Here is a 25,908-nt window from a genome sequence, read left to right as displayed (position 1 = left end):
TTGGAAGCTGGTAGTGGAAAGGGTAGTTAAACTAACATTTCACAACAGGGTGTCCCATGTATGATACAGAGTCTTAACTATCAGACTAATCCAACATCATAACCCATACACTCTTCAGACAAGGTGTCTTCTAATAAATTTTTCTCCATTCTATTTACTTTAGCACTGATTAACATCTTTTAGGTATACTATCTAAGTACTTATCAATATTGATACAGAGGAAATTACCGATTAATGTCCTTTTAGTCCATTATTTTATTCCTTGTCAGATGCAGACTTACTATTTGTTAGGTCCTTAATACTTCTCATACTTAAAAAAATTAATCCAAATATTCTAGAGGGCAGTTTCTGTTGTGTATTTTAAATCTATTTTGCATTCTGTCTCCTGTTTGATAACAAGATGGAGGTTCTTTTTCTCTATGCAGAATTAAATACTGTCTTTCAGTCCTCATTCATCTTCAGCAATTTATTACTCATCCACATGCGCCCAATAACATCTTTCCTTTTGAGCCAGCTCCAGGTCCCTTTTCACATTCTGGCCAACTTCCTTACGCTGTGTCTTTTCCTAATTAACAATGTCATCATTTTTTACCCAGCTCATTCTTCATCCTAGTAACCTCTTTCCCGCCCCCTAGTTTTGTTCACCTAGTTGGACTAGAGCTACATATCTCCTCACAGGCTCAAATACAGAGTCAATGCATTCTTGAATCTCATCCCACAGAATTTCAGAGAAAATGGCTGAAACAGCCCAGTATGGTACAGAAACACTTCAGAATCTCCGTATCCCTGCTCCCTCACTTAAAAAATGCATTCAGAACCCCATTATGCAGTGTCAGTCCAAGCGCTTATTCTCAAGCCCTGTCTTATTCATGCAGACTATCAACTCTTGCCTAGATATTACCTCCTATAAAGAGTTTCAATTTCACCTATCAGTTATGAGGTCTTCTATTACATAAGATTTCAAGGTAGTCATTTTGAAGTGCTAACACTTTAAAAATATTAAATAGTGATATTATGATTTAACCTGTGTGAACTTTAACTACAGTAACATATGACAAAAGTTCCAGTCTGCCAGTAACTATTCAGAAATAAATTTGGACCTCTTCTGAAAAGACTCACAATAAAGCAATATTCAGTAAATTACAAACTTTGATCTAAGAATGCAAAACTTCCAAATTCACAGAAGTATCAGCTTCATCATCTGTGAGCTCCTTTGGCATGACAGAAGGCAAGCCACAGAACACGCCTTGCGAAGCTACTCTGAGCGAAAGGAGCGCGTGCAGCTATTCAGCAGTATGCAAGCTACAGATGAGCAGGTTATTCATAAAGGGGTAAAATGTTATTGCTACTTGTGAATTGTTACTAAAATTAAGCACAGTGGTTGCTATTCTCTTCACAGCTTGAGGGTGTGAGGGGGAAGTAAGTGGAAAATCTAGTGAATAGTGCACACATATCGTAACTTGCCTGGCCACTGCAGTGCCACAAAAATGACAGAAAAAAAATCTCATCATTTGAGTCAGGTTGGTTTTAGGTACAGAATTACTTCTTTTTAATCAAAACTGTACCAAGAGACACACGGGGAAGTGGGACAAATCAAAACAAAAAAACCCCACCCAACAGATTATGCTGTCAATTTTAGATATGATATTGTGCTTCACACAATAAAACATTCTTCTACGCAACAATTGAACAGATGGAATTTCTCATTTTTTGTTAACTGGACCAATACTTAATATAATTCAAATTAAGCTGAAAGCTACTCCCTTCTAAGAAGCAGGTGCACCATCCCAAAAAAGTGAATTGAGTGCTGCAGAGATTCAACTGACATTATTATATCACATTATACATTTATGCAATACTTCAAACTAAATGTTGAAGAAAGAATAGGCATTAATGCACAGTGCATTAGTGTAAGAAAAAATAGACATTCCATATTTGGTGGAAGAAAAAACCCCCCACCCACAAGTCTGCAGGGTAAGACTCTCCTAAATCTCAAATGCATAGACATTTCTATTCTCTTCCCCGCCTCTGAATTGTTTTATTGCTTCCAATAGTAGTTATAAATGGACTAAACCCTAAATGCTAATCATCATCCAACATTTAAGCTCCCACCAAAAAGTGCTTTTTTTAACTTTTCAGTCTCTCTAAATCCATTTCTTTCTAACTGTATTAAATATGAAGAAAATCTCTGATTTGATCCAAGTCTTTACCCCTCTAACCTTATTTCCAATGTATACTTGTTTGGCCTTTCATGACACTTCCTCTATATAGCCTGTCAACAATACTGCTTTCAAAAAACCTCCACCATGCCCTTTCTTCCTATAGCTACACTTTCTCACTTAAGCTACTTCATTGGCTTCCAGTTTTTTCTGTTGTGTCAGCATTTTGAACAGCAAGATGAGCTAGAAAGCTCCAGTGCACTACAGGGTTTGCAGCAATTTTTCTAACAGCTGCTCTCAGAAATACATAACTAATAATTACCTTGCAATACTTAAAAGGCTACTGCCTCATGGCACTGGCTGTCCTCAATCCCCTCTTTCTGTATTTCACCTCTGGAGACACTGCAATCTTTGCAAGACAAACACCCTTCAGACAAATATTTGTACTATAGGATGCCATAACATAATGCCAATCTCTTCCACTGACTGTTTCCAATAAAAACTACTGCTAAGGCCTGCCCAGAGTTGATTTGAGTTTACTATCAGGGTTCACCCATCTCATACTGTCCTGGTTTCAGCTGGGATACAGTTAATTGTCTTCCTAGTAGCTGGTACAGTGCTATGTTTTGAGTTCAGTATGCAAAGAATGCTAATAACACTGATGTTTTCAGCTGTTGCTAAGTAGTGTTTAGTCTAAAGTCAAGGATTTTTCAGCTTCTCATCCCCAGCCAGCGAGAAAGCTGGAGGGGCACAAGAAGTTGGCACAGGACACAGCCAGGGCACCTGACCCAAACTTGCCAATGGTGTATTCCATACCATGGACCGTCCCATCTAGTATAGGAACTGGGAAGGGGGGGCAGGGAATCGCCACTCAGGGACTGGCTGGGTGTCGATCAACAGGTGGTGAGCAATTGCACTGCGCATCATTTGTACATTCCAATCCTTTATTACTACTGTTGTCATTTTATTAGTGTGATCATTATAATTGTTAGTTTCTTCTTTTCTGTTCTATTAAACCGTTCTTATCTAAACCCACGAGTTTTACTTCTTTTCCCGATTTTCTCCCCCATCCCACTGGATTGGGGGGGGGGGGGAGTGAGCGGCTGCGTGGTGCTTAGTTTCTGGCTGGGGTTAAACCATGACACATACACAAAACCCAAATCCTTCTAAGAATTTCAAGACTTGCCTCTTTCTGCCTTAAGATCTCTCACTCTGACACCTCCAAACAGATGCCTGATCTTTATATTAAAATCAGCATTTCTAAACCAGATCTTATTCTCCTTCCTTTCTGCACAATCGTGATGAAGAATGCCATCACTCTTCTCCTTTCTTTCTGGTATTGTTTTAGAATTGGAACTCTCTTGTCTCTATACTCAGGATTTCTCTCCAATGTATAGGTTCTTTCTGCATAAGATTTTTTAAAATAAAATCTTCCTGATTTTCCACACTGCTAAATCTGTCATCCAGGCTCAATTACTATGACATCATTTTCTCTTGACTTGGCACATCCATCCTACCCTACTCATGAATTTATAATACTGCTGCAAAGATTGCTTTTCTAGTAAGAAAATGTGAGTGCTTCTCTAGACCCACCACAGGATCTCCATTTTCACTTTGGCTACAAGCTACTTTGTTTTCTAACTCCTCTGCAAGCTGTCCCCTACTATGTCTTTCTATAGCCTGAGACAGGTGGACTCCTATCACGTACGGGTCTGTATCAACCAACCTAAATTTATTTTCTGCCTCCTTGGCCAGACAGGAGAACTCCATGAATATCCACGAAACTGATTTCAGAATTTTTCTTTACCTTCTGTTTTGCCATGAAGTATAAAACAAAAACTTCAGTTAGTCAGGCTGCAGGTGGGTTACATTTCTGCAAATGAGTATGACCATTACTATCCATATTTATCTATAGGACCTTTTCTTATGCATCAACTTTAAACACTTTGGATAAAGACTATCCTTCTGTCCCAATGACCAAGCAGGTACTCAGAGATGCAAGACAATTGTTTGTGGCTCATAAGCATAATACACTCACAAATAAAAGAGTAATACCTCTAAATAAATTTAAACTACATGGATAGGAGAAATAGTGCTGCAAATAGCTGGGAAGACAACATAAAGCTACAGAGATGCCTCTTGCTCTTTGCCCAGTAGTACAGAAAATTTTGAAGCAGTTCTACAGCAGGGTGTTTTCCTACTATAAGGTCAATAATTTGAAATAACTGTATATAAACAAACAGCAACTGAACTTAATTTTTCTCCTAATGTAATTCTTTTGTATTCTTCCAGTTTCAGAAAGAGGTGCTTCTTTTTAAGATTTGTTTGGTAGAATATGGGAGAAAGAAAACAGGTCTCTACAGGTAATGAAACTGGAGTAAGGAGGAAGTTTAATATTTGAGATTTCCTAACTTTTTTTTAAACACTTGAAGGAAGGAAGATACGGTAAAGAGCACTGCCAGAAACAGTGACCAGGAGTCATCACTCCTATTGCATTACACTGAGCAATGTCAGCATAAGAGTAAAGATGTCTATAATCCACTTAGCAGCCTATATAAATCCACACCTGATCAATTTGCAGAACATATGACCTAGTAGCTAAAATTTTAGCATTAAGTAATACCTAACAATATTTTAGCCAGGCTGTTTAATACGTCTGTTCCACCTAGCCAGCCAGGAAGCCATCCGCTGAAGCCATACTTGGTCTCAGGGCATGCTTGCCAACAGGAAAAAAAAGCAAAAATATTTTTAAAGACAAGCAGGTAAAATTTATTTCCTTCCGTCACCCACCTATGAAGAGGGCCTGCATTTGCACTTTACACATCTGAACAGAACAAAGCATCACATTGAATTTGCCTTTGGCTTCCACTGTGCAACTATCACAGGTTATCAATTTCTGCTCTTCTAGCTTTCACAATTTATTTCCACTTAATTCCCCATCTACATTTAGGTAGTTGTACTCCTGCTTCACATTAAGCCATACCTTCCTAGATTTCCTAGGATTTTCCCAGAAAGATTTCTTTCATGAACTTGGCACCCAGAATAATACAATCCAAGCAACACTTGAAGAACACAGTCCCTTTCAGCTCAAAAGAGGCCAGTCTGCAAATGGATGTATTTTAATCACCAGTTCCTTCGTCTTGATTATCAGAGGTAACATAGCTTTGTACCAGCATTTCTATGACATCCCCTTTTAAAGAGTAGCAACTAAGCATAAAAAATTGCCACAAGTCAGATCACTGAATGCATTCAACTTGCATGGTAAGTAAAAGTACATGGAAGTTGTTAAGAAAGGTGAAACAATCAGTTTATATATAAACTTGCTCTTCCAAACTTTTGAGGACAATTCAAATCAACTTTTTAAGCTGCAAAAGACTTTAGAAGTGTTCTGAGCCAAAAAAAGCATTCAACATAACGGTTTTACCGTCAGAACACATTCATAAATTCTAGCAAGGAATAACTAACACAAATCCTTGACTACCAGTTTCCATCTTCACCCACCGTCTGATTCATTCTTCTCATTATCTGAGAGGGTGGCAAGGTGGGAAATATAGGAAAGCATGGCTGTCTTCCTACTGTTCTTCATGGTAAAGTCCATGATCCAGTGCAGCAAGATTTTCATAGCAGCAGGCCTCCAGGGTGAAAATTTAGATAATCCTTTAGATGTGGACATCCAGCACAATAGTATCTTAGACATGTCCATCTTCCCTTGGGTAGTACAACATGGGTATTTGCCCCTTCTCTGTCCCTCCCTCAGAATTACACTGCTTGTGACAAGGTGACTCCCTCCCATGGCAAACTAACAATATTTATAGCTATGCAACCATGTGATAAAATTCAATGCAGTCTTTGTTGGGTCATGAGACAGTAATTTGCATTAGAAGTCCTGACATTTTATGTACTTTAATAATTTACAAATTAATTACCACAGGATATTCTGATGGCTATTCTTCATACTATACATAAGCTTACTACAAGTTTAGAGACATACAAAGTCACAATTCGTAAAAACCAGATAGCCAGCCACTGCATAGCTGTCACTCGGGAGGGAGCTCAGGGTGTGTTACTGGTTGAAGCTCTCTTTCTTTTGCAGGCATGACTGTAACTGGTTCCAAGGTGTTTCGGTGACCCATGTTTGTTGCTTACTTGAACCACCTGCTCACCAGCTGCCTCAATGTTATTAAAGCAAACCAAGCAGACAACTAGCTTGCAACTACGTGACTTACACAACTAGCACATTTCTTGCTGGTTTTCTGGTACATTTAGACTATTTTGGTAGGCTGTTGTGGTTAGGCATCCAAGGCCTTGAAATCTGATTTGGAATAGTCACCTTTCATTTACTGAGGGCAAGATGTGAACAACCAAAGGACATGGAAGAGACTAGGTCGGAGTTATGGACTGCACTGAACTGCTTTGTGGCACACTGGAACAGCAGAAACCATACAATTGAGTCTGCCTATATTCCTGTTTCAGAGGACAGAGTGACAGAGTTAATCACACTCTAGAATACTGTGGCTGTTGCAAAAGACTAAAAATTAATATGACCTACAAAGAGAGGTCACATTTGTACGCCCTGACCCCTCCTAGAGGAAAGTCCTGGCCTGGACAAGGAGCTCCTCAGAAGCATTACCTTACCATCATACGGGATCTGCGCAGACCATGCGGACCTTTGTTTCAGCTAAAGGTAAGTCAAATATTAGCAGATTCCACTGACAGAAACTTTCTATAAAGTTTGTATAGCACTGTAGCACTGTACCAGCTACTAGGAAGACAGTTAACTCTATCCCAGCTGAAATCAGGACAAACCTTCAATTTGGCAATCTTCTCTTCTGGTGAGAGGGTTAAATGGCTCCTTCCCAGACTGGAAAAATGTTTAATATACCTGCCAAAAACCTGCTATCATTACAACAAATCACTCTAAACATCTCATTTCAGCAAATATTACCACTTCTCTCTCATATAAAAGATCCATGTTTTGTTCTAACACAAACCAAAAATCAGAATCTCATAGGTAATCCTGCAAAAACACTGAAGATTAAGCTACAAAAGGAGGGAGGGATGTGTCTCCCTGGCAAGTCTCTTAGGTCCCCCCAGCCAGATTCAGCAACCCCACTTTCAGCTCAAAGGTTCCACGTTCCTCCTTTGTCCCAGCTTCATAGCTCATGGGACTACTTGCTCAACTTTTTCTACTGTGTTTAGCTGGTACAGCAACAGGTCTCATGAGTGCTGCTGCCAGCTTGAGGGAGAGAAGGTTAAAGAATGAAGAAGATCTCTCCCTTGCAGCAACTGCAAACTTATGTGGATTAACTGAGTCAACCTCACTTTACCTTTGGGTTCACAAGAAATCCTGGATCCAGTTGTCTGGACTTTATCCCATACTATTACATAACTGGGTCAGACCCAAATCCAGGAGCTGCCCATTTTCCAGCTCTGGCTCAGAAACTGCTTACACAGCATGTCTTTTTGATCTGAGATTTCAGAAATTTCACAAAAAGAGCTGCTTTCATAAACTAGCTGTCATTTTCCCACTTAATTATTTCAAGAACAACCTAGGAAATTTTGGTGCATCACACTGAAGCAATGCCATTATTTGCTTATGGATACTGTATTCTTGGTTCTCAAATCAGGAATGGACCAAGCAAAGGTTTGTGGCTTTTTTTCTAAATGAGGAAATATCCATATAACAATATCAAGTACATTTTAATGGCATGGACAAATGTCTCTATTTCCTCTGAAGAAATTCTTACAAAGATACAAAACTATTACACTGAGTAAAAGAAAAAATATCCTAGACAGATGATAACTAATATTTATTTCTAAAACTACTCTTTTGATTATTTTATAATAGTTATACTAGGTTTAATTCAGAATTTTGCTTTGTATGATAAGGTAACAGTGGCAAAGTTCTAAATGCTATTACAAATATGAGCTAAGAAAAATAATACCAGTACTTTGCAAATCTCCACTGGTTATTTACAGATAGGTAAAAATAAACAGTGCAGCCCTTGATTCTTTAGAATTCCTCCACAATGAACCTGGATTAGCAGTTCAACTAGCCTTTCATGCAAGAAGAGCCACTGCAAGTAGCAGCCCCGCCTTGTTCTCATCCTTGGGTGCCATTTGCTTCCTTACATGGTTTGCGCCATGAAAGAGACCTGGTAACTACTCTTGCCAAAAAAAGGAAGCGCACTAGGTTAGACAGATGACAGACCCAGCACAAGGCTGCACATACACTTGTAATGAGAAAGAGGCCAATGCTAGAAGGTAGACATGAACAGCCAAACAAAGGGAAGAGGACCGCTGCCTTTTCTGACAGAAATACTAGCTTCTACTGACTCTCAGATCAGAGATTTATTTTATCATGGAAATAAACCTGGATGTTAGTTGTACTATAGCCAAGTAGTTTCACAGAAAATGGAACCATGAACAGTTCATTTTTTGGCAATTTTAGAGTCCAGTGTTTCTAGCACATAGCTTAGATCACGCATTTACAGTTTGTGGTTTTACATCAGTTTAAACATCAACACATGCCACGTGCATTAAATTAAATAGACATTTACATACAGAACTCTCTCAGTAGGTATTTCACAAGAATGGCAAAAAGAGAGGTGAAATTCTGAAAGACAACAGACGTTCTGTCATTGACAACAACAAAATCAGTTTCTTCTCATTTCTTAAGGAAAAACGTTCAAAGTCTGTTTTTTAAAAATCTAATCTAGTAAAAGAGAAAGCATAACAGATAGGTCTGGCCATAGTCAAGTCATCATTTATTAACTAACATTTCTTGACTGACTAAAAATAGAAAAAGATACATTACATCTGCTTACAAAAGTCGTATCACTATAACTGAAACATTCATAGCTCCACAATTAGAGGTTGTAGACAACAGAACAAACTTTTTTAAAGCTTCTAGAAGATCAGTTCATCTGAAGTTTAAAATAACCTCTAGTTGTTTCAGTATTGTGATAACTATACCAACCAGCATTCAGTATTTCAACTTCTAGCTAGTATACTAGAAAAAGTCACCACTTCTGAAGTACAAATATGCAAGACCTGATGGCTAAATAGACAGCTGTAACACTTTTAAGCCATAATATTGAAACCGTCTTTGTAGAGTCTCCTGCTAATAACCAGCTCTGAGGCTTCTCTCTTGCTCCACCTGAACCTTTCACAACTCTTGTATAGCATGAAGCTCTTCTTCTCTAGACTTACCTTTTTTTCTTTTCTTTTGACACAGAATAAATGCTTGTTGGTAGACGAACAAGAAAAGCTGCTAGATATAAACACATTAAGCTAACACTGAATTCACTGTGCCCTGGCCCAACGCTGGTCTGGAAAAGTAGTAGCAAGGACCACCTTGAACGGGCACAGGACCACCAACAAGACAATACCTGATGCAAGATGATCTAAAGTGAAATAGAGATCCAGGGACCAAGCAAACAGAACCACGGCACAACAACCCCACAAGAACTAGCAAAAATGTAGCTTATCTTAAAACAACTATCCTTGAAGTTCTTTTAAATTGCAAGGTCTTTTAAAATTTCCAATTTTTTTTTTCCACACACATTGCTACTGCAAGCTGTGCCTTCCAAATTTCTTTCCATTTCTTAAAAAAAAAAAAAAAAAAAAAATTAAAAATTAAATCCTTTGGGATCAGTTTGTTCACAGGGGCAAAACAGGTGTTCCTTTACTACCCTGTTGCTGGATGCATCTGCTTGAGACAACTGCCTGCAATCCTACTGGAACCCACAGATTTTACCACTCTGCATGACTGAGAACTTTATTTCCCCCTTGCTCAATTCATAATCACCCAGTCTGCATTACAGGAGCAGAAGCAGCCAGCAGGCTACAAAAGAAAGTCTTCTCTGAGTGCCAACTTATTGTACTGATGATGCTGAGTTTAGAAGATGTTCGGTTCCTGTCTTATGCTCCATACATTCAGAGAAACAATACCAACAGTTTAGCTCACTTAAGTTTAACAATGCAGTAGTAAATTTAATTATCAACCTATACAATTAACCTTTATATTAATCAAACATGAACTAAGCTCCTTAATGAATTCCTCCCTTGCTTCAGGCAGAACCTCATCTTGGCTGCCATCAGCCTTTGGGGTGGTGCATCCCGATCCAGACAGCAAAGCATGATAAAAAATATTACTGACCAAATGGGGATGGAAGATGCATTTAATTTTCTACACAACGAAATACAAAGGAGCAATTGAGCTCAATTAATTTACCTTAATTTCTTCACTACCTAGTTATATTCTTGTTACAACTGTTAAATTTGAGCATTCTTGACCATACTAATGAGTGACTGCTATACATGAAGCAAAAATTAGAAAAAATATGAATACTGTTTATGGATAAGGGTGAAAAAGGAATGGGCAGGACTGTGAGGCTGAGAAATACTGGTAGTGTTCTGCTATTCTAGGCTGCCTCATTAGATCATCTTAATTTAAGATTCCTCAGTAGAAAAGAAACAATTTCATAGCACTGGAAGAAAAGCCTCAATTTATGTCTTGGACATTTTTGCTGCCTTCTTACAGAGGAGCAAATAAATGACTGATGGAAATACATAGGTACTATTGAGGGTGTGGGAAGTCTTATTTGCTTAGAGAACTACAGTGTTTAGGAATTTTGCATTATAGGAAGTTCTGCTGCAAGACTGAAATAGAACTCAAGCCAATGCAGACAGGCTACTAGATGCAGAAGCATCTATTTGCCAAACAGGCATTTTCTTCCAATATGCTTCCAAACACCACCTCTTCACAAATATGATGACATGCAAGCAATGGACCCTTATATAATTGTGCTCTCGCATTCTCTCTATTAAATATAACAATCAATAACATTTTTGGCTGAGGTGATGCCACTCTCACTGACATCCATTTTCACTTTCTCTCTGGATATCAGTGACTGGACGTGACCCCCTTTCAATGACATTAGTTCTGCTAGATAAAGTCTGCTGTGGCTAGTATGTTCAGGGTGCTCCTCAGGCTTTGCAGTGGACATCCTGCTGCATAGTGCTATGTATCCTTCCATACAGCCTTTCTGGTTGTAGTTCTGTGGACCAGCTTTTCCTCATCCCTGAGTTTGATATCCCTCTTAGCTACAAAACATCAATCAGCCCATGTACTGCATGAGTTTCAAAGCTTGTGACTTTCAGTTACTACAACACTGACCACTGCCTGCAGCAGTCCGCCAGAATCCATCCTTTCTTTGACCTCTCCTCATCAGAAACAAATTTCATACTGACTGCAGTTCCTCTTGATGGTGCCTACAATCATCTAGATGGAGGAGGCTAGTCAAATTAGTCCTTCAATTCAAGAAGGGTGAAATGATAACACGTTGCATTTCATATGCACATGGCCATAAACAAGGGACACATAGAAATTAAGATCTTACCTCCCTATTTCATCATTTTCATTCCCTCAACCTGTCACACTCCTTTTTAGGTGTTCTTCCTTTCTGTGCAACTCCTGTACCCAGAGGCAGAGCATGAAACTCATTCTTCCCTCTCCTCAAAGCAAAGCAGTTCTTATCTCTGCAAATCTGACCTTAAAACTATCAAGCCCCTTATGACAGAAACTTCATTTGGTATTTTAAAGATCTATAAAGAACACAAAAAACTTATTGTACAAAGCAGAAGTCAAACCTAATTCCTTACCACCTTCTCTATTCTTCAGGAGAAACTGAAAAGGTTACAGTGGCCCACAGGGTAACATGCCAACCTTCCTCAGCTCCTTTTATTTAACCTCTCTTTTACTATGGTTTCTCAACTGCACTCTTTTGTTCAGCTCTTTATCCTTCTATTCTATCTTCTTTTTTAAAAATAATAATGTGGCCCCATCACTTTTTTTAAAATGCTTTGATTTTCTTTCTGGTCTTGTTTTACAGTAATAAACAGTTTCTAAAAGATACCAAATAAGGTACAAGCAAAAGTGGACAATGAAAATTTCACATGACAATCACAATTAACAAAGCATTTGGACAGTATTAATAATTTTAACCCAAATTCATATATATAATGAGCTGAAATTAATTATACAGACATATTAGAAAAATGTTTCCTGTGTCAGCTACAGACACACTTCAAGTTTCTTCTATGTTATATCTTTTCTTCAGTTTGCCAATACAATTTCAACCCCTAAAGCTTTATACAGAGTAGGTGGTTTGTTGTTCATATACATATTAATCATCGATTTTCTTCTTCCTTCGTAACCAGAAAAATAAGTTGAATTCTCCCTGTATTTCAGGATAATGACACTAAAAGCAATAGAATTTAGCCATAAAGCAGGAATAATATGCCAACAATCCTGACTGATATACTGATCATGTTTGCAACACACTCCTAGCTCTAGTGTTAAAGTTCCAAGGATGAAATATGGGCAAGATGACTGACAGTTTCACAGGAATGCAACAAACCTATTTTTGGGAAAGCTTGTCCTCTTTCCGCCACTGTGAGCTCACAACAGGCTCACCTCTGGTAGCTTACAATGGAATGATGTAGCTGTGAGTCAAATCACTTTTTAACATACAGGTAGAAAAACAAAGTGCAAGCAGCTTCATCAAGACAGCACAGGTAGCCTATAGTTATTTTAACTCTTCAAAAAGATATGCCTAATGAAACATGTTTGTAAAAACCACCAAAAGGGTTGTTATTCTGAATCCTGCAGGTAGCAGGTGTTTAAATCAGCATGATTACCAAAAACAGCTAAGATTTTTTCCACCTGCCAAAAACATGTACCTGTCCAGTACTGTACTGTTTCTTAAACACAACAGAAGAAAGCTATTAATGCAAGGAAATTTTTATTTTTTTTTTTTACGATCTGATTTTTCGGCCATCAAACAAACCTAAAAAAAATAAACCTCAAACCATCACGTCCCCACACACCTCTACTGAAAGAATCAAAACAGGTTCTCAAACCAAACCCACAATAATTAAAAGTAAAAAATGTACAGCCTACAAAACTTAATACTAGCAGGCAAAATTCAACAAGATCAGCATCTCAGTTTAACATTGGTGTACACATTGAAAATCAAAACTAGCCATAGCAACAGATAACATGCAAGTTACTGCCTGTCCATATGACTACTTATTGCTATTTCTGGTTTTCAAGTCAGCGAGGTTAATATACCATGCCTGTTGCCAGTTCACTTCTGGCAGCTGAAGGAAAAACATATCACTGCACTCAAACACTGTTTTTCAAATATTAATGCTTTTATAACCTGCAGTGAGCTCTGCCCAGTGTAATTGCTTTGCTGCATAATATATCATCTAGACTGAAAAGCTATTTCGTCATTCCAGTGTTACTGTCCTAGAAGCTGGCAGTCTGCAATGCAAGTTTTATTTCTGTACCAACACACACACACAATAATCTTAGAGCTACGTTTCTCTGTTACATAGTCTCACCCGAAAGGAATATTCAGCGAGCTGTCAGTATGCACTGTTTCTGAAACAACATTGCCACCGTCTGGACAAAACTGTAACTGACAGCTATTACTGGATGTGAGAGTATTACGTATCTGGATAAAAACTCCCGACGTGAAAAAAACACAAAGAACACTTTCTCAATACACTTATTTCCATATCCAAAATAATTAAGTATTTTAAATTTGGTTTCACATTCATTAATCAAAATTCAAATTCTGTGTTTCCTTAGTATCTTAACATTAGAAATTTAAAACTCAAACGAGTTTATTAACTTTCCACCACCACTTGAAAAACTAGCTCGCAAAACTTTTTATGTTCAGCAATATTCTGTACAACTATCTGCAACACTTGATAATCAGTTTACGAATGCTCCATACAATCAGAATCTGTTTCTGCCTCTTCCTCAGACTTTATTCCTGTTAGAGAGAAAGGTAACATGCAGAGTCAAAAGAAAACCATAGCTCTAACCTCAGAAAACACGCTTTGGAGAGAAGATGTTGCTCCTTCCACTCTATCCTATTCACTATAAAGCATTACAGGAATGTTTCAGTCTAGTCTTCAATATGAAATTTTATTTTATAGCAAATTTTGAAGAAAAGTAGATATTCTGGTGCATAGGAAGGCAACAGGCCACTAAAACAGAAAACAAGCAGCTACAAAAACAATCACAGACGGTTCTTTTAATCTCAAAAGAATTGCAATTCTGATTTTCATTAAAAAATGCATATATTTCTACTGAAGTCTGGATTCAGTAAGACTTAGCACATCCTACATGTTTCATGCAACTGAGCACTTAGTCTCTTTTCCTTATACAGATTCTTTCTTATTTGCACATTTCTGGTTTGTTTAGAAAAAGAGTTCACAAGATACAGGCTTTTTAGGCAAACATGAGTGGGCATTTCAAATGAACAAAAGGTTTCCCAAAGAAGTCAGTGCTTGCACTCAATTATTAGCAACAAAATTTACAACTGAAATTTGGTAATGCCAATTTTGTTTCAGATGGTATTTATAAGAATACCAAGAAACATGTTTAGCTTGCCAGTTTCCTTCTTAAAGCTCCTATCACCACAGGCTCAGGCCACCTACGCCCCCTAATGCAGACTTCACGCAACATACAAAAACCTATGGAATACAGAATGCTTCGGGCTTTTTCCAGCTGCTCCAGGTAAGCTGCAGCTCCAAATCAAGTCAAACCCGAGTCTGCTGTTTGCCCAAAGGGAACCTTAAAACTTGACCCATGCTTTTAGCACTGATACATAATCTTTTAAAGAAACTACCCTCTCGCTGCTGATCTACTGTTCTTATAAAAACTTGCATATGCTGGTATTTCACAGAGTGCTCATTTTAACTCTTAACCATTATGACAGATGAGAGTACAAAGGAAGATATCGAAAAAGTTTAAACATAAGCTGCTCATTAATCAACCTTTAGAAAAGATGAAAATTATATACCAGATCTTAAATATTTAGTGCCTCTTATCTTCCTGCATTTTTTTAACAAATTGGTTATTAAGAGTCTTTATAAATTATTTTCAATGGAAAGTGGAATCAGCTATTTCCGGAGAGATATATTTGGTTGTAATAAATGCATAAACTGTATGAGGAATTTGTTTTGTAATTTTAAAAAATACTAACATTTTAAGTATCACTCCATGTTCTGCAGCAAAAACAATTCATCATGCAGCAAAGCTATAGCAATGCCCTGACAGTATGTTACACAATAAGAAAAATAAATGCATTACATTGATAAATCTAGTCTGTTTAGTGCAATACTTGTCTGAGATACTGAAATGAGTCATCAACCACCACTACTCAACTGTCTATTCCCATCTTCTATCACATCCTATTTCAGGACAGGCAACTGAAGAGTCATCTCAGAGTTAATGAGTTATGCTGGATGTTCCTCTCATGACAAGCATGGTGTAATTGTACTATTTAATCACTGTCATCACTTTAAGGTAATCTTGTAAAAAAATACCACTTGCAGAATGTCATTAAATACAGAGTCATCTTTTCTTCCAAATGAGCCTACCTCACCATAGAGTTGAAGATTTGACTTGACTTTGAAGATGATAGTTTCTTCCCACTTGAAAATAAAAGTCCCTGATAAACATTAAAGAATGTACCCTCAGTCCCACCATGTCTGAAGTTCCATGTTTTCAGAAAATCAACTAATTCTAAACTCTTTTGTATTCCTGTGGGCAGAACAGTTCCTTTTTCAGGGTCTTCCCCCTCTGTATTGACACTCAAATTTTTCTTAACTCCTTTTCTATTTCTAGCAATTACTTTCTTTACTGAATCTACTAAGTTCTTATTCTTAAGTCTATGGACTTTCAATGTTCACGTTCTTTCCAGAGAATTAACACAGCCAGATTCAAACAGCTCAGCTTTACATTTTCCTTCCCTTCTGTCCAAACTGCCAATCCTCTCTATATTCCACCAGGAGAACGATGATACCCTTGCAAGCTGATATAATTTTGCCATTACTCATTAAACCTTTTTAAAATAAGGCAAAACACCTGTTAAAATCAGCACCTTTGAACATCCTGACAGCAGATACCTACCACTGCTTAAATCCCCACAATGATTCCTTACATCACAATGAAATATATTAAAGTTGCTAGCTCTTCTTCTAATAACCTAATTATTCAGAGACAGCCAAAATCAGGAATGCAAGATAACTTTCCAGTGACTACAAACAGGTAAAGGTGGTCTCAGGGTACCGTTGCTACATCTTGAGCTTGACCTGATATCTACAGCACTGACTTGATTCAAAGCAAGTGTGGTTTTGTAGTGAATACTGTGCTGGCTCTATTTACCACATGCTGATATGGATGTCAAAGTAGTTTCTGCGTGCACAACTTGCTTTTAAGAAGAAATCCTCACATATAAAACATTTCAAAAATTAAGAGGATATTACATGCCAAGGCAATGAGAAAGCCACACCTGCAGCATTTACCTAACATTTTGAGATCTTTAAACTACCTGTATTGTAGACGTTCAGTCCTGGGAAAGACTAAGTTTAATCTGAAGTAAACTCTCTGAATCCCATGTGATGGAGGTGTGAGAAAACTCAACATCAACCACTTGGATCCACTGATCTGCTCCTACTACTCCTTACTAATGTAGACAAGCCCCAAGGTCGAAGAGTGTCCTGGACTCTGGACTGAGTGTAGGAGAGAGCAATTCATAACTGAAGGAAACTTAACATGAGTTCTTAGCATCATAGGTGCCATGTATTTCTATTCTAAACCCCTGTCAAGGACCAGGGCAGGCCAAAAGAAAGTTGTCAGCCAGCTTTTGCTTGAAGCACAAGAAGCCATAGATACTACCTATGCCATCCATCCTCACCTCTAGCTGAAGATGGGATCTCCCTGCTGGTCTGAAACAAAGACCAGCCTGGTCCTGAGAGACCTACCATGCCTAAGACAAAGAGAAAGCAGCACCTGTCTGTTCTGCATTCTGTTTCTGCACGAACTTATTTGCTCGCGTACAGTACAAAGGGATAAAGCACATCAGCCCTGGCACTGTGCTAGAGCTACTCAGTCCTCCCCAAATCTGGAGGACAGCAAAGCATGGTGCAGACACAATGCAGTGACCTTTCAGTGGAACCTGGAGCTGAGTGTCTCTACAAGGCTTCCATTACAATTCCTTTCCTTTCCAGTGCTGTTCCCATCCTGCACTGGTCTCTATATGGCTAGGACACAGGGTAAGATACAAACTATATATGCTGTAGATTTTCCTAATGTACAACAAATAATGCTCTCCAAAAGTGCCTCCTCCACACTTTTAAATTCCCAGTTTGTTTAAAAACTGAGCTTCAGAAGTTTTCTGTACGTGTACCTCTTAGTTTCTATAGACTAAAATAAATTTCCTTCCCCATCCTGTACCTTTAAGCTTCTTCACCAGTTTTAAAAGCCTGCAAGTTCTGGTGTGACCCTGTTATACACAACTGTGACCAGCACAGGATGCTCTTCAAAAATGTTGTGAGACCAAGTTAGTTACCACCACCCAAGGCAGCAGGTGTCACCACCTGTAATCACTTCTCTAGAGACAGAATGAACTGATTTACCCTCAGCCACAAGGCAATACAAAACCTGAGGGAGGACAGGCGTACCTTCCTGTGCTGGAATAGACCAAGCCTAGCATCTTTTCTCTGCTGGCACCCCAAGGATTGCCATCCACAGAAGTAAAAGCACAAGCTACAGTGGAAATGAGTCACCAGTGGGTGCGGAAATTTAATGGATAGAGCATCTCCTACATTCAAGTAACCCAAAGTAACAAGGGACTGCCACAAGAGGCTGGCTAGGTTCAGGGAAGACTCTCTCTTAAAATAATAGTAATAAACACTCATGAGGAAGTCTGTTTTGCAAGGAAAGTGGATAATGGTCTGTAAGTTGCAAATGGATGGAGAAAATGCATATCCAAATTAAAAGAACATGGAAACAAAATTTATAACAGAACTAATATGATACATGCTGTACCACAAAAAAATTGTCAGTTGTGTAGATCCATGTTCTCAGAACCCTTTAACCACTAAATTACACGCTCTTTGTTTAGAAATAAGCATGGCTTGATCCCAGCTGATCCCCCAGTTGAATCATACAACAGTTGACCTGCCATAAGATGCTCACAGCTACTCCCAGTTTACTCCTGCATAGTTTGACCTGCAAATGTAATAAAAATACTTTCTTGTTCTTCAACCAAATCACTAATAAAAACTTTAGTTCTGAACTTTGACAGACAGCTGGTGAATCCCTCTGGATACTCCCCTCCAGCTGACAGGGTAAAATTTCTGACTATTCCAAGAACAGTTTCCAACCTGCTGTGCACCCACATAGCAAATTCATAATCCACAGTCATAAATTTTGCACCCAAGAAGGTCTAAAAAACATCAAGGTATTGTCCACGCAGAAAACAATTCGGGTAAGAACGTATCTTGTCAAACCAACACTTTCACATCAGTTTTCACTCGCTACCTTGTGAATATTCTCACGAGTTATTACTTGCTCCTCTATTTTTCCAGCACCCACACCAGTTAACCTGATTCACGGAGGGTTTCTGTCTTTTGACATCACTAAAAACTCATAATTTAGCCAGGTTAATTTACTGCTATACTTCTTAGCCTTCATTGACATTAGGGTTATTTATACTTGTGCCTTTAACAGTTGGAAGAGGTACAGGTATGAATTGCTCTACATACCTTTTCACTTATTCTTCTTAGACATTCACAGATATCTCCCATCTGTTTTCTGAATTTATTAAAGCCCATTTTCGTGAAGTAAGCTGTTTTCATTCTAGTTATTTTCCTCCTTCCTTAATGACTATTACATCCCACTTCTCATGGTCAAATGTGTTTGGTTGTAACAGTGACTTCTGTCAATTAATATAACACGGAACAAATCAACAGAATAAAGAACAAAGTTTGCACGCTTTCATGAAAAAGTTTCACCATCAATTTCTTCGTGTGGGAAAGCCTCGCTCACTTCTTTCAGAGTTCTTTCATTCCGCTGATGCTGAGGGGTTAGGTTTTTTCAGATCATCTAAAGCTACAGCTAGTGCACAGTGTTGAATATATATCAGTAAATTTAACAGAAAACAGAATTTTCTAAATTAGTATTTTCACACAGAATTCCAGTAGTAGTATTTTTCATATGCATTCTCCTGTTCTCTAGTTACATTAAAAAAAAGGACAATAAGGGAGAATTAACTGACTGTGAATGAAAACATGTATGGAAGATGTGATATTACTTCTAAGTATCTCAAATTTCAGTCTGTAAAGCTAAATTATAATAACCCTTCCCTTACTTTCATTCCAAAGATAAAAGAGAAGCCTGGGAAGAGTGAATAAAAAATTAGCCCTTTGCCAGTTGGGGTGGTTTTTTTCTGCTTCTTAGTATTTTTTTTAAATACATGATTTTTCCCAGATAATATGCATTTGACTAGGTCAGATCAGAGGAATTAAAAAGCTTAATAGCAAACTATTAGAAGGCAGAGGAAGACTGAGGTGAATACGGTTAGGAAGTGTTAGAGACTCTGTAATACAAAGTTCTAGCTCTTCACTTTGTTTCAAGACTTCTTGTATAACCTTATGCTATGTAACAGCCCAAACTCTTCATTCCCACTTCTGTGCCAGTTCCAGCTTGCAATTTATTCTTCGTCAAGTCATTTTAATCCATTTTTCTATTAAAAGTTTTCTACAGGAACGTGAAATAAATAACAGTGAAAAGTCAGCAGCAGTGAGAAAGAAAATAGGGGGAAGAGAAGATCTCTCCCTTTTGGTGGCAGTAAAACATTGCATTAGTGCAACCTGGTGGTGCAGCATTTTCAATGTATCAAGACAAAGAAAGTAAGACAAGTGAAAGAACGGGAGAAGAAAATCCAATAACAGAGGAGTACTGATAATTCAGTAGAACTGCACTGTGTCACCTGTATCACTAAAATAGAATAAATGTGCAAGAGCCTTAAGGTTTACAGAATTGCTGTTCTCACTGACTTCATTCATAGAATCATAGAATTGTTTAGGTTGGAAAAGACCTTTAAGATCATCGAGTCCAACCATTAACCCAATACCACCATGCCCACTAAACCATGCCACGTCTATGCACTTTTTCAACACCTCCAGGGATAGTGACTCCACCACTTCCCTGGGTAGCCTGTTCCAATACCTGACAACCCTTTCAGTAAAGAAATTTTGCCTATTATCCAATCTAAACCTCCTCTGGCACAACTTGAGACCATTTCCTCTCATCCTGTCACTAGTTACTTGGTAGAAGAGACCAGTACCCACCTCACTACAACCTCCTTTCAGGCAGTTGTAGAGAGCAATAAGGTCTCCCCTCAGCCTCCTTTTCTCCAGGCTAAACAACCCCAGTTCCCTCAGCTGCTCCTCATAAGACTTCAGCCAGAGGTTGCAAGTGCAGAGAGCATTTAAGAGCTGGCCCTCCCTACTCAAAGCAAAATCAGTGCAACTTCACCTCCAAAGTCTTACACCCAGTATTCCTACAGTTTGCCTGAAGAAAAACTGGGTAACATGAAGGCTGCCACGATGTGATCTTAGATACAACTATTTCAATTCATTACTAATTTTAAAAGCCTCTTATACTGTGCTCCTGCTGAGTTCAATAGCTTCATCCTACCTCCCCTGCCCTCTAACTGGCACTACAACTACAGTATAATTAAGTTCTAAACCCAGAGATCAGCCTTAAAGTTTCAGCAGAAGGCTTTCACTGTGAAAGGCATGTCAGCAAAAATTCAAACACTGAGAAAAAGACTGCCAGTATTTCTGATAAAAAGAGTCATTTTTACTGGTAAATAAGGACTGACACTACAGTCATCACACACAAGGAATCTGACTGCAGTTCTTACTGCTTCCTGTATGTTAAAAAAAACAGCCTTTTGTACACCCCTGAAAGTCACCATGAACCCCAAAAGTGAGAAGACCAAAAGCTGAAAGCAAGATGCAGAAGGCCTGGAAGTGCTACACTGTCATATTAACTCAGAGGAAAAACACACTGCTGACAAAAGGGTGTTCATATCTTCTTCCTAGACACTTGTTTGGGCAGACCTGCTTCGAGTCACTGCCAGTTGTTCATGAAGTTGCACAGCAAAACAGGTCAGGGGAGCTGCTCTGCAGGCAAAATAATTCCAGAAGACATTACATGTTTCTGAAGGGAAAGTGTGTGCCCCTTCCCTCCCTCCCTTTTAGGAAGGGTACTAAGTGACTGTGCAGCCTCAGACTTTCTGCTTCTTGTACTCTGAAGAATATCAAGTAAAAGGTCTCCACAGCCTGGGGGTGCTCTAGTTGATGCAGTTGCACAAAACACATGGAGTACAGCAAGCAGATAAACAAGCCTGCGCAAGGAGAAGCAAGAGGACCGTAAATTATTATTACGGCATAGCACGTGCACTTAGACACCTTCAGGGAAGCTGCCTTCAATACATTATACGTAGCTGTGCAGCGCAAGCATAGCATCTGTAACGAAAGATGTGAGGACACGCTATAAGAGCACCCAGGCTCCTGGAACACAGGCAGAAACCTAGAAAACTATTTTTCGTCAGGAGTGCAGCCAACACACGTGCAGGAATTCACTTCAAAACATATGCAGAAGTGCCCCGGCTCACCGAGAAGAGCCAACCTGTTTATTGCCGCCTGCCGACCACAGGGCGACCGCTACCCTCCCGACCCTTCGACGCCTGCCTTCAGGTGTGCTCCACAGCGCCAGCCTCACGAGAAGCTGAAGGCGGCGCTGGAAGCGCGCAGCACAGAGCGGGCCCACCGCCGGTTCCCCCGGCAGCCGCGCCTTTCCCTCCGCCCGGAAGCCGCTCCTTCTCGCAGCCGGGCAGCGGCCACCGCAGACGGCAGCAACGGGGTCACCGACCACGCGGGACCGACCGCGCTCCGTTCGGGCTCGGCGGGGGGGGACGGGGACGGGGACACGGACGGGGATGACAACAGCGGCGACGCCGCAGCACGAGGCGGGCGCTCGCACGCGCGCGGCTCCCCGCGCAGGGCCGCCGCCAGACGACGACGACGACGCCGCCGGCCCGGCCCGGCCCCGCCGTCAGAGCGGCCGCCTCCCCCGTGCCTACCTGCGCGGGTCTCGTGCTTGGGCACCCGGTAGTACTTGTTGCCGAACTGGTCGGTGCCCACCAGCTCCTTGGCGGGCCCGAGAAGCCGCAGGCGCAGGGCGCGCAGCGCCTGCCAGGCCCAGCTCATCCCGGCGGGGCGAGGGGATCCCGCCGCCAAGGTCGCCGCCGCCGCCGCCACCACAGCGGCCGCCGCCGCCGCCGGGCCCCGCCCCCAGCGGCTGCGTCACGTCCGCGCGCGCCGACCCGCGCCCGGCCCTGCCCCGCCCCGCCGATCACGCTGAACCGGCGCCGACGGTGGCGGCGGGCATGGCAGCAACGCCGCTCGCCGTTGGTGGAGGGCAGCCTGCCCCGAGCCAATCCCGGCCACTCCTGGCCCAAGATGGCGCAGGGGGGTGGGAGCGGCTTGGCGGTGTCGCCATGTTGGGGTTCATTTCGGCTCGTCAGGCCGGGCTCGACGATCCAGGGCGGTTGCGCCGGGCCGAGGCCACCCGGAGGTAGCGGGGACCCGTAGGGAGTGGGGACCGGTGGGGAGCGCGGCGTGGCGCGGCGCGGCGTGGCTTCGCGGCGTCGCCCCGGAACGGCCGCCTCAGGCGGCGTGAGGCGGCAGCCCCCGGCTCCGCTCTGCCGGGGAGCCCTCGTCCGACCCAAGCGGGGCCGGCCTGAGGTGAGAGCGGAGCTTTGCCCTGCCGCAGCCCCGCTGTGTGCGCCGGCCGCGGGGAGCCGGGAGCCTGCGGGGCCGGCCCGGGCTCCCCGGCAGAGGCTCCCGCGTGTCTGCCGTGTGCCTCGGCTCGGGAGTTTCTCGTGGGGTTCTGTTCTGACCGTGCGTGGATTAGCAGCCCTGGGGTGGGCCGAGTAGGGGCAGGGCAATAAAGCGTATCTCGGCATTACGGCCCTTGCTGTCTTGGCGGTTTCAGCAGATGTTTGGGGTTGCCCGCGGCTACGTTCCGCTTTGTGCAGAAGCGAGATGTCGGTGATGCTTGTGTGCCAGCATCGCTTCATCCTCCCTCTTTCCAAACTTGGCCTCTTGGCAGGTTGCAGAAGAACTAGGTGCAGGGGTTTTGTTGGGTTCCCAACAGCTTTTGTGGAAAGCGGTGACTGTGTGGAGAGGCTACTAATATTCCTGCTAAAGGTCGTGCTGTGATAATACTTGTTCGTTACCAGAGAATCAGTTTTGCAGCTGTATTTCAAAGTGAATCCAATAAAGCCAACCTCAGTTCAGTTGCTCACACCACTCCATCAGCAGGAAGGATTTGTGTTGGTGATTTACAGCTTTGGGGGCTGTATCTTTATAAAAAGAATCTGTCTAAAATTGACATGCATTTTGGTGATTCAGGAAGCTCCTTTGTGTGCATTTGGACAACACGGTTGCATCCTTCCTGTGCCCTCGGCACTCATGTAGCATTCAGTGTTAAGAATGGAAGTACAGTGGGCAGAATTTATGCCGCTTGGAGAACCGTCTACCTAACATTTGCCTTCCTAAACTTTTTAATTTTACTTTAAAAAGAAATAATCTATAGACTTCAGTAGATTGTATTTATATCTACATTTTGAAGTCATATGTTTTATAACAATTCCTTAGGAGGATTTATTGTTTCACTAAAATTAAATCTTGAGCTCAAAAGTTTTAAACTAAGTGTCTTATATATGTCAAAATTCTTATTCTAGGTGAATTCTTGCATAATTATATTTCACATGTTTTTAAAAGAGCTTAAATGACTTCCTGCTTTTGAAGCAAGCCTACAGACATGCTGCTGGGGGTCTGCCTGTAACAGCCTGACCTTCTCCCATCAAGATTTTTGCCACTCAAGCTGAAGCTGAGTAGGGCTGCCCTGCTCTACAGCTTTTCATCTGTCTACTTAGTTATGTTGTTGTTGATAGTCGTTTTTACAAAATAGTGCTGTAGGAAGCTCTGATCATCTTGTAAGGCTAATTTTATGTCAGGTAGTATGGTTTGAGGAAGCAGAATCTCTCTTTGACTATGTAATACTAGCGTATTTAACGATAACAGGCTACTACTAAGTAGTACAAGATACTAATTGCAGTTCAGGGAAGTTTTCTCTTGGAAGCTTCATCATGTGGATAGCGTAGTTTTTATTTAATGTTACAGAAAATGTAACACACAAGGATTGTTTCCTTAAAGGAAATACTGTAATTTGTTAAACTAAATGAATCTGCCCACTAGGTGTCTGTAGTTCCAAGTAGGATGAAGCTTGGAAGGATGGTACATGATGAAGCTTCAAAGTAACTGATATTTGTTGCAACTGCAACAACTGCTTGGTAATGTTTTCAAATTACATTCCGGTTTTTGTTGCATATGTTAACCACGAATGCAGTTCTGCTGTATCTTTGAGCCTATTTTACATATTTATTTCTCTCGTACCTTCCAAACAACATAAAGAATAAAATATTCTTTCTGCCAACTTCACAGGACTTATTTCCAGCCATGTATCATGTCTGCAAGTCTAGTTTTGCAAAAAATAAGAGATGGGTTAAATGCATTGAGGAAGCACGAAACTATGGTTTGAGCTGTTCAGAGCTACTTAGTAACATTCTACAATTCTGCTGTTCTTGTTCATATATCTTTGTTTGTTGCTTTTTTTCCCCCTTGTTATTTTAAGGGTTCTAAGTTTGGAATTAAATAAAGATAGAGATGTGGAAAGAATACACAGGAGTGGTGTCAACACCCTTGATATTGAGCCTGTTGAGGGAAGATAGTAAGTATCTACTTTAGTTGGTAAAAATGTGTATGGGTACTTCACTGTGTTTTGGTACCATGGATTTATTTTCTTGCTGAATGCTCAGTTGTATTGAGCATATTGAGATCATGAGTGTTGTAACTTGTGTGCTTTATTAATACTTTCAGCATGTTATCTGGTGGATCAGATGGTGTTATTGTGCTTTATGACCTTGAAAACTTGAGCAGAAAACCAAGTTACACATGTAAAGCACTTTGTTCTGTGGGAAGGTAGGTACTCAAAGATTCTGTTAAAAGTTCATAGTGATATCTCTTGTGTGACTAGCATTAAACTCACAAAATAATGTGTGTTCTTACTTCTAGGATAAAAAGACTGCAGAAAATAGTACCAGAAATCTGAAGGCTAGCACGATGCATTATGGGTTTTGGCATGGAAAAAAAAAAAAGAAAACAAACAAAAAAAGGAAGAAACTTTGTGAGGATTTATATGATTTACTAAGTAGCAGGAGCTAATTGTTTTTTCTTGATTTTTCTGCTCTAACAGTTACGATATATGTACAATGGCTCTCTGATATTGTTTGAGCAGATTTTTGGCGGTTCAAAAGTTAAAATGGAGGATATTAACTGTACTCATATGAAATCTAAAGTAGAGAGGCTTGTATTGCTGTAGACCCTGCAAAAAAGTCAGAGTTAGTACTCCAATCTCACATTTTAACACTAGAAAAAAGACAAAAAAAAACCCCAACCCTTTTCCAGGTCACAGTTCCTCACCTGTGAGTTTTCTAATTGTTTCATGTTGAAATTTGCTGACTCTGTACCAGTAACTATGAGAAGGTAATTTTGGGACTGTTGCAGAAATATTCCTTGTATCCGTCAAATACACATATTATATGTATCTTTGAATAAATCTGTGTTTAAGCAAAAGGAAAACTATCTTTGCATAACCCTGTTCATGTGATTGAAAAAAAATCTAATACAGATTTGCAGTTGTTGGTTTTATTTCTCTTCTCCCTGCTCCCAGCTTTACTAA

General features: G+C 40.4%; 2 protein-coding genes across 5 annotated transcripts in view; one reads left to right on the top strand and one right to left on the bottom strand.

The window, feature by feature from the left end:
- Nucleotides 1–22,420, bottom strand: part of NDUFAF2 (NADH:ubiquinone oxidoreductase complex assembly factor 2) — a 66,038-nt gene extending 43,618 nt beyond the window's left edge. Inside the window, exon 1 of the mRNA XM_075021457.1 lies at nucleotides 22,184–22,420. Coding sequence (XP_074877558.1) covers nucleotides 22,184–22,310 — 127 coding nt within the window. The 5' untranslated portion in view covers nucleotides 22,311–22,420. The remainder of the gene's footprint in view (nucleotides 1–22,183) is intronic.
- Nucleotides 22,421–22,558: 138 nt separating this feature from the next.
- The window catches only part of ERCC8 (ERCC excision repair 8, CSA ubiquitin ligase complex subunit), a 35,292-nt gene continuing 31,942 nt past the window's right edge, over nucleotides 22,559–25,908 (top strand). For 3 of the 4 annotated variants that reach the window (XM_075021672.1, XM_075021675.1, XM_075021671.1), the window contains exons 1-3: nucleotides 22,559–22,677; nucleotides 24,802–24,897; nucleotides 25,047–25,148. In XM_075021672.1, the coding sequence (XP_074877773.1) occupies nucleotides 22,601–22,677; nucleotides 24,802–24,897; nucleotides 25,047–25,148 (275 nt within the window). In that variant the 5' untranslated portion in view covers nucleotides 22,559–22,600. The remainder of the gene's footprint in view (nucleotides 22,678–24,801; nucleotides 24,898–25,046; nucleotides 25,149–25,908) is intronic. The other variant, XM_075021674.1, reaches the window with a different exon arrangement.

The sequence above is a fragment of the Buteo buteo genome, chromosome Z (assembly GCF_964188355.1).
Source record: "Buteo buteo chromosome Z, bButBut1.hap1.1, whole genome shotgun sequence".
Lineage (NCBI taxonomy): Eukaryota > Metazoa > Chordata > Aves > Accipitriformes > Accipitridae > Buteo > Buteo buteo.
The sequence above is the reverse complement of the archived record's forward strand: the minus strand, read 5'-3'. Positions and strand labels throughout refer to the sequence as shown.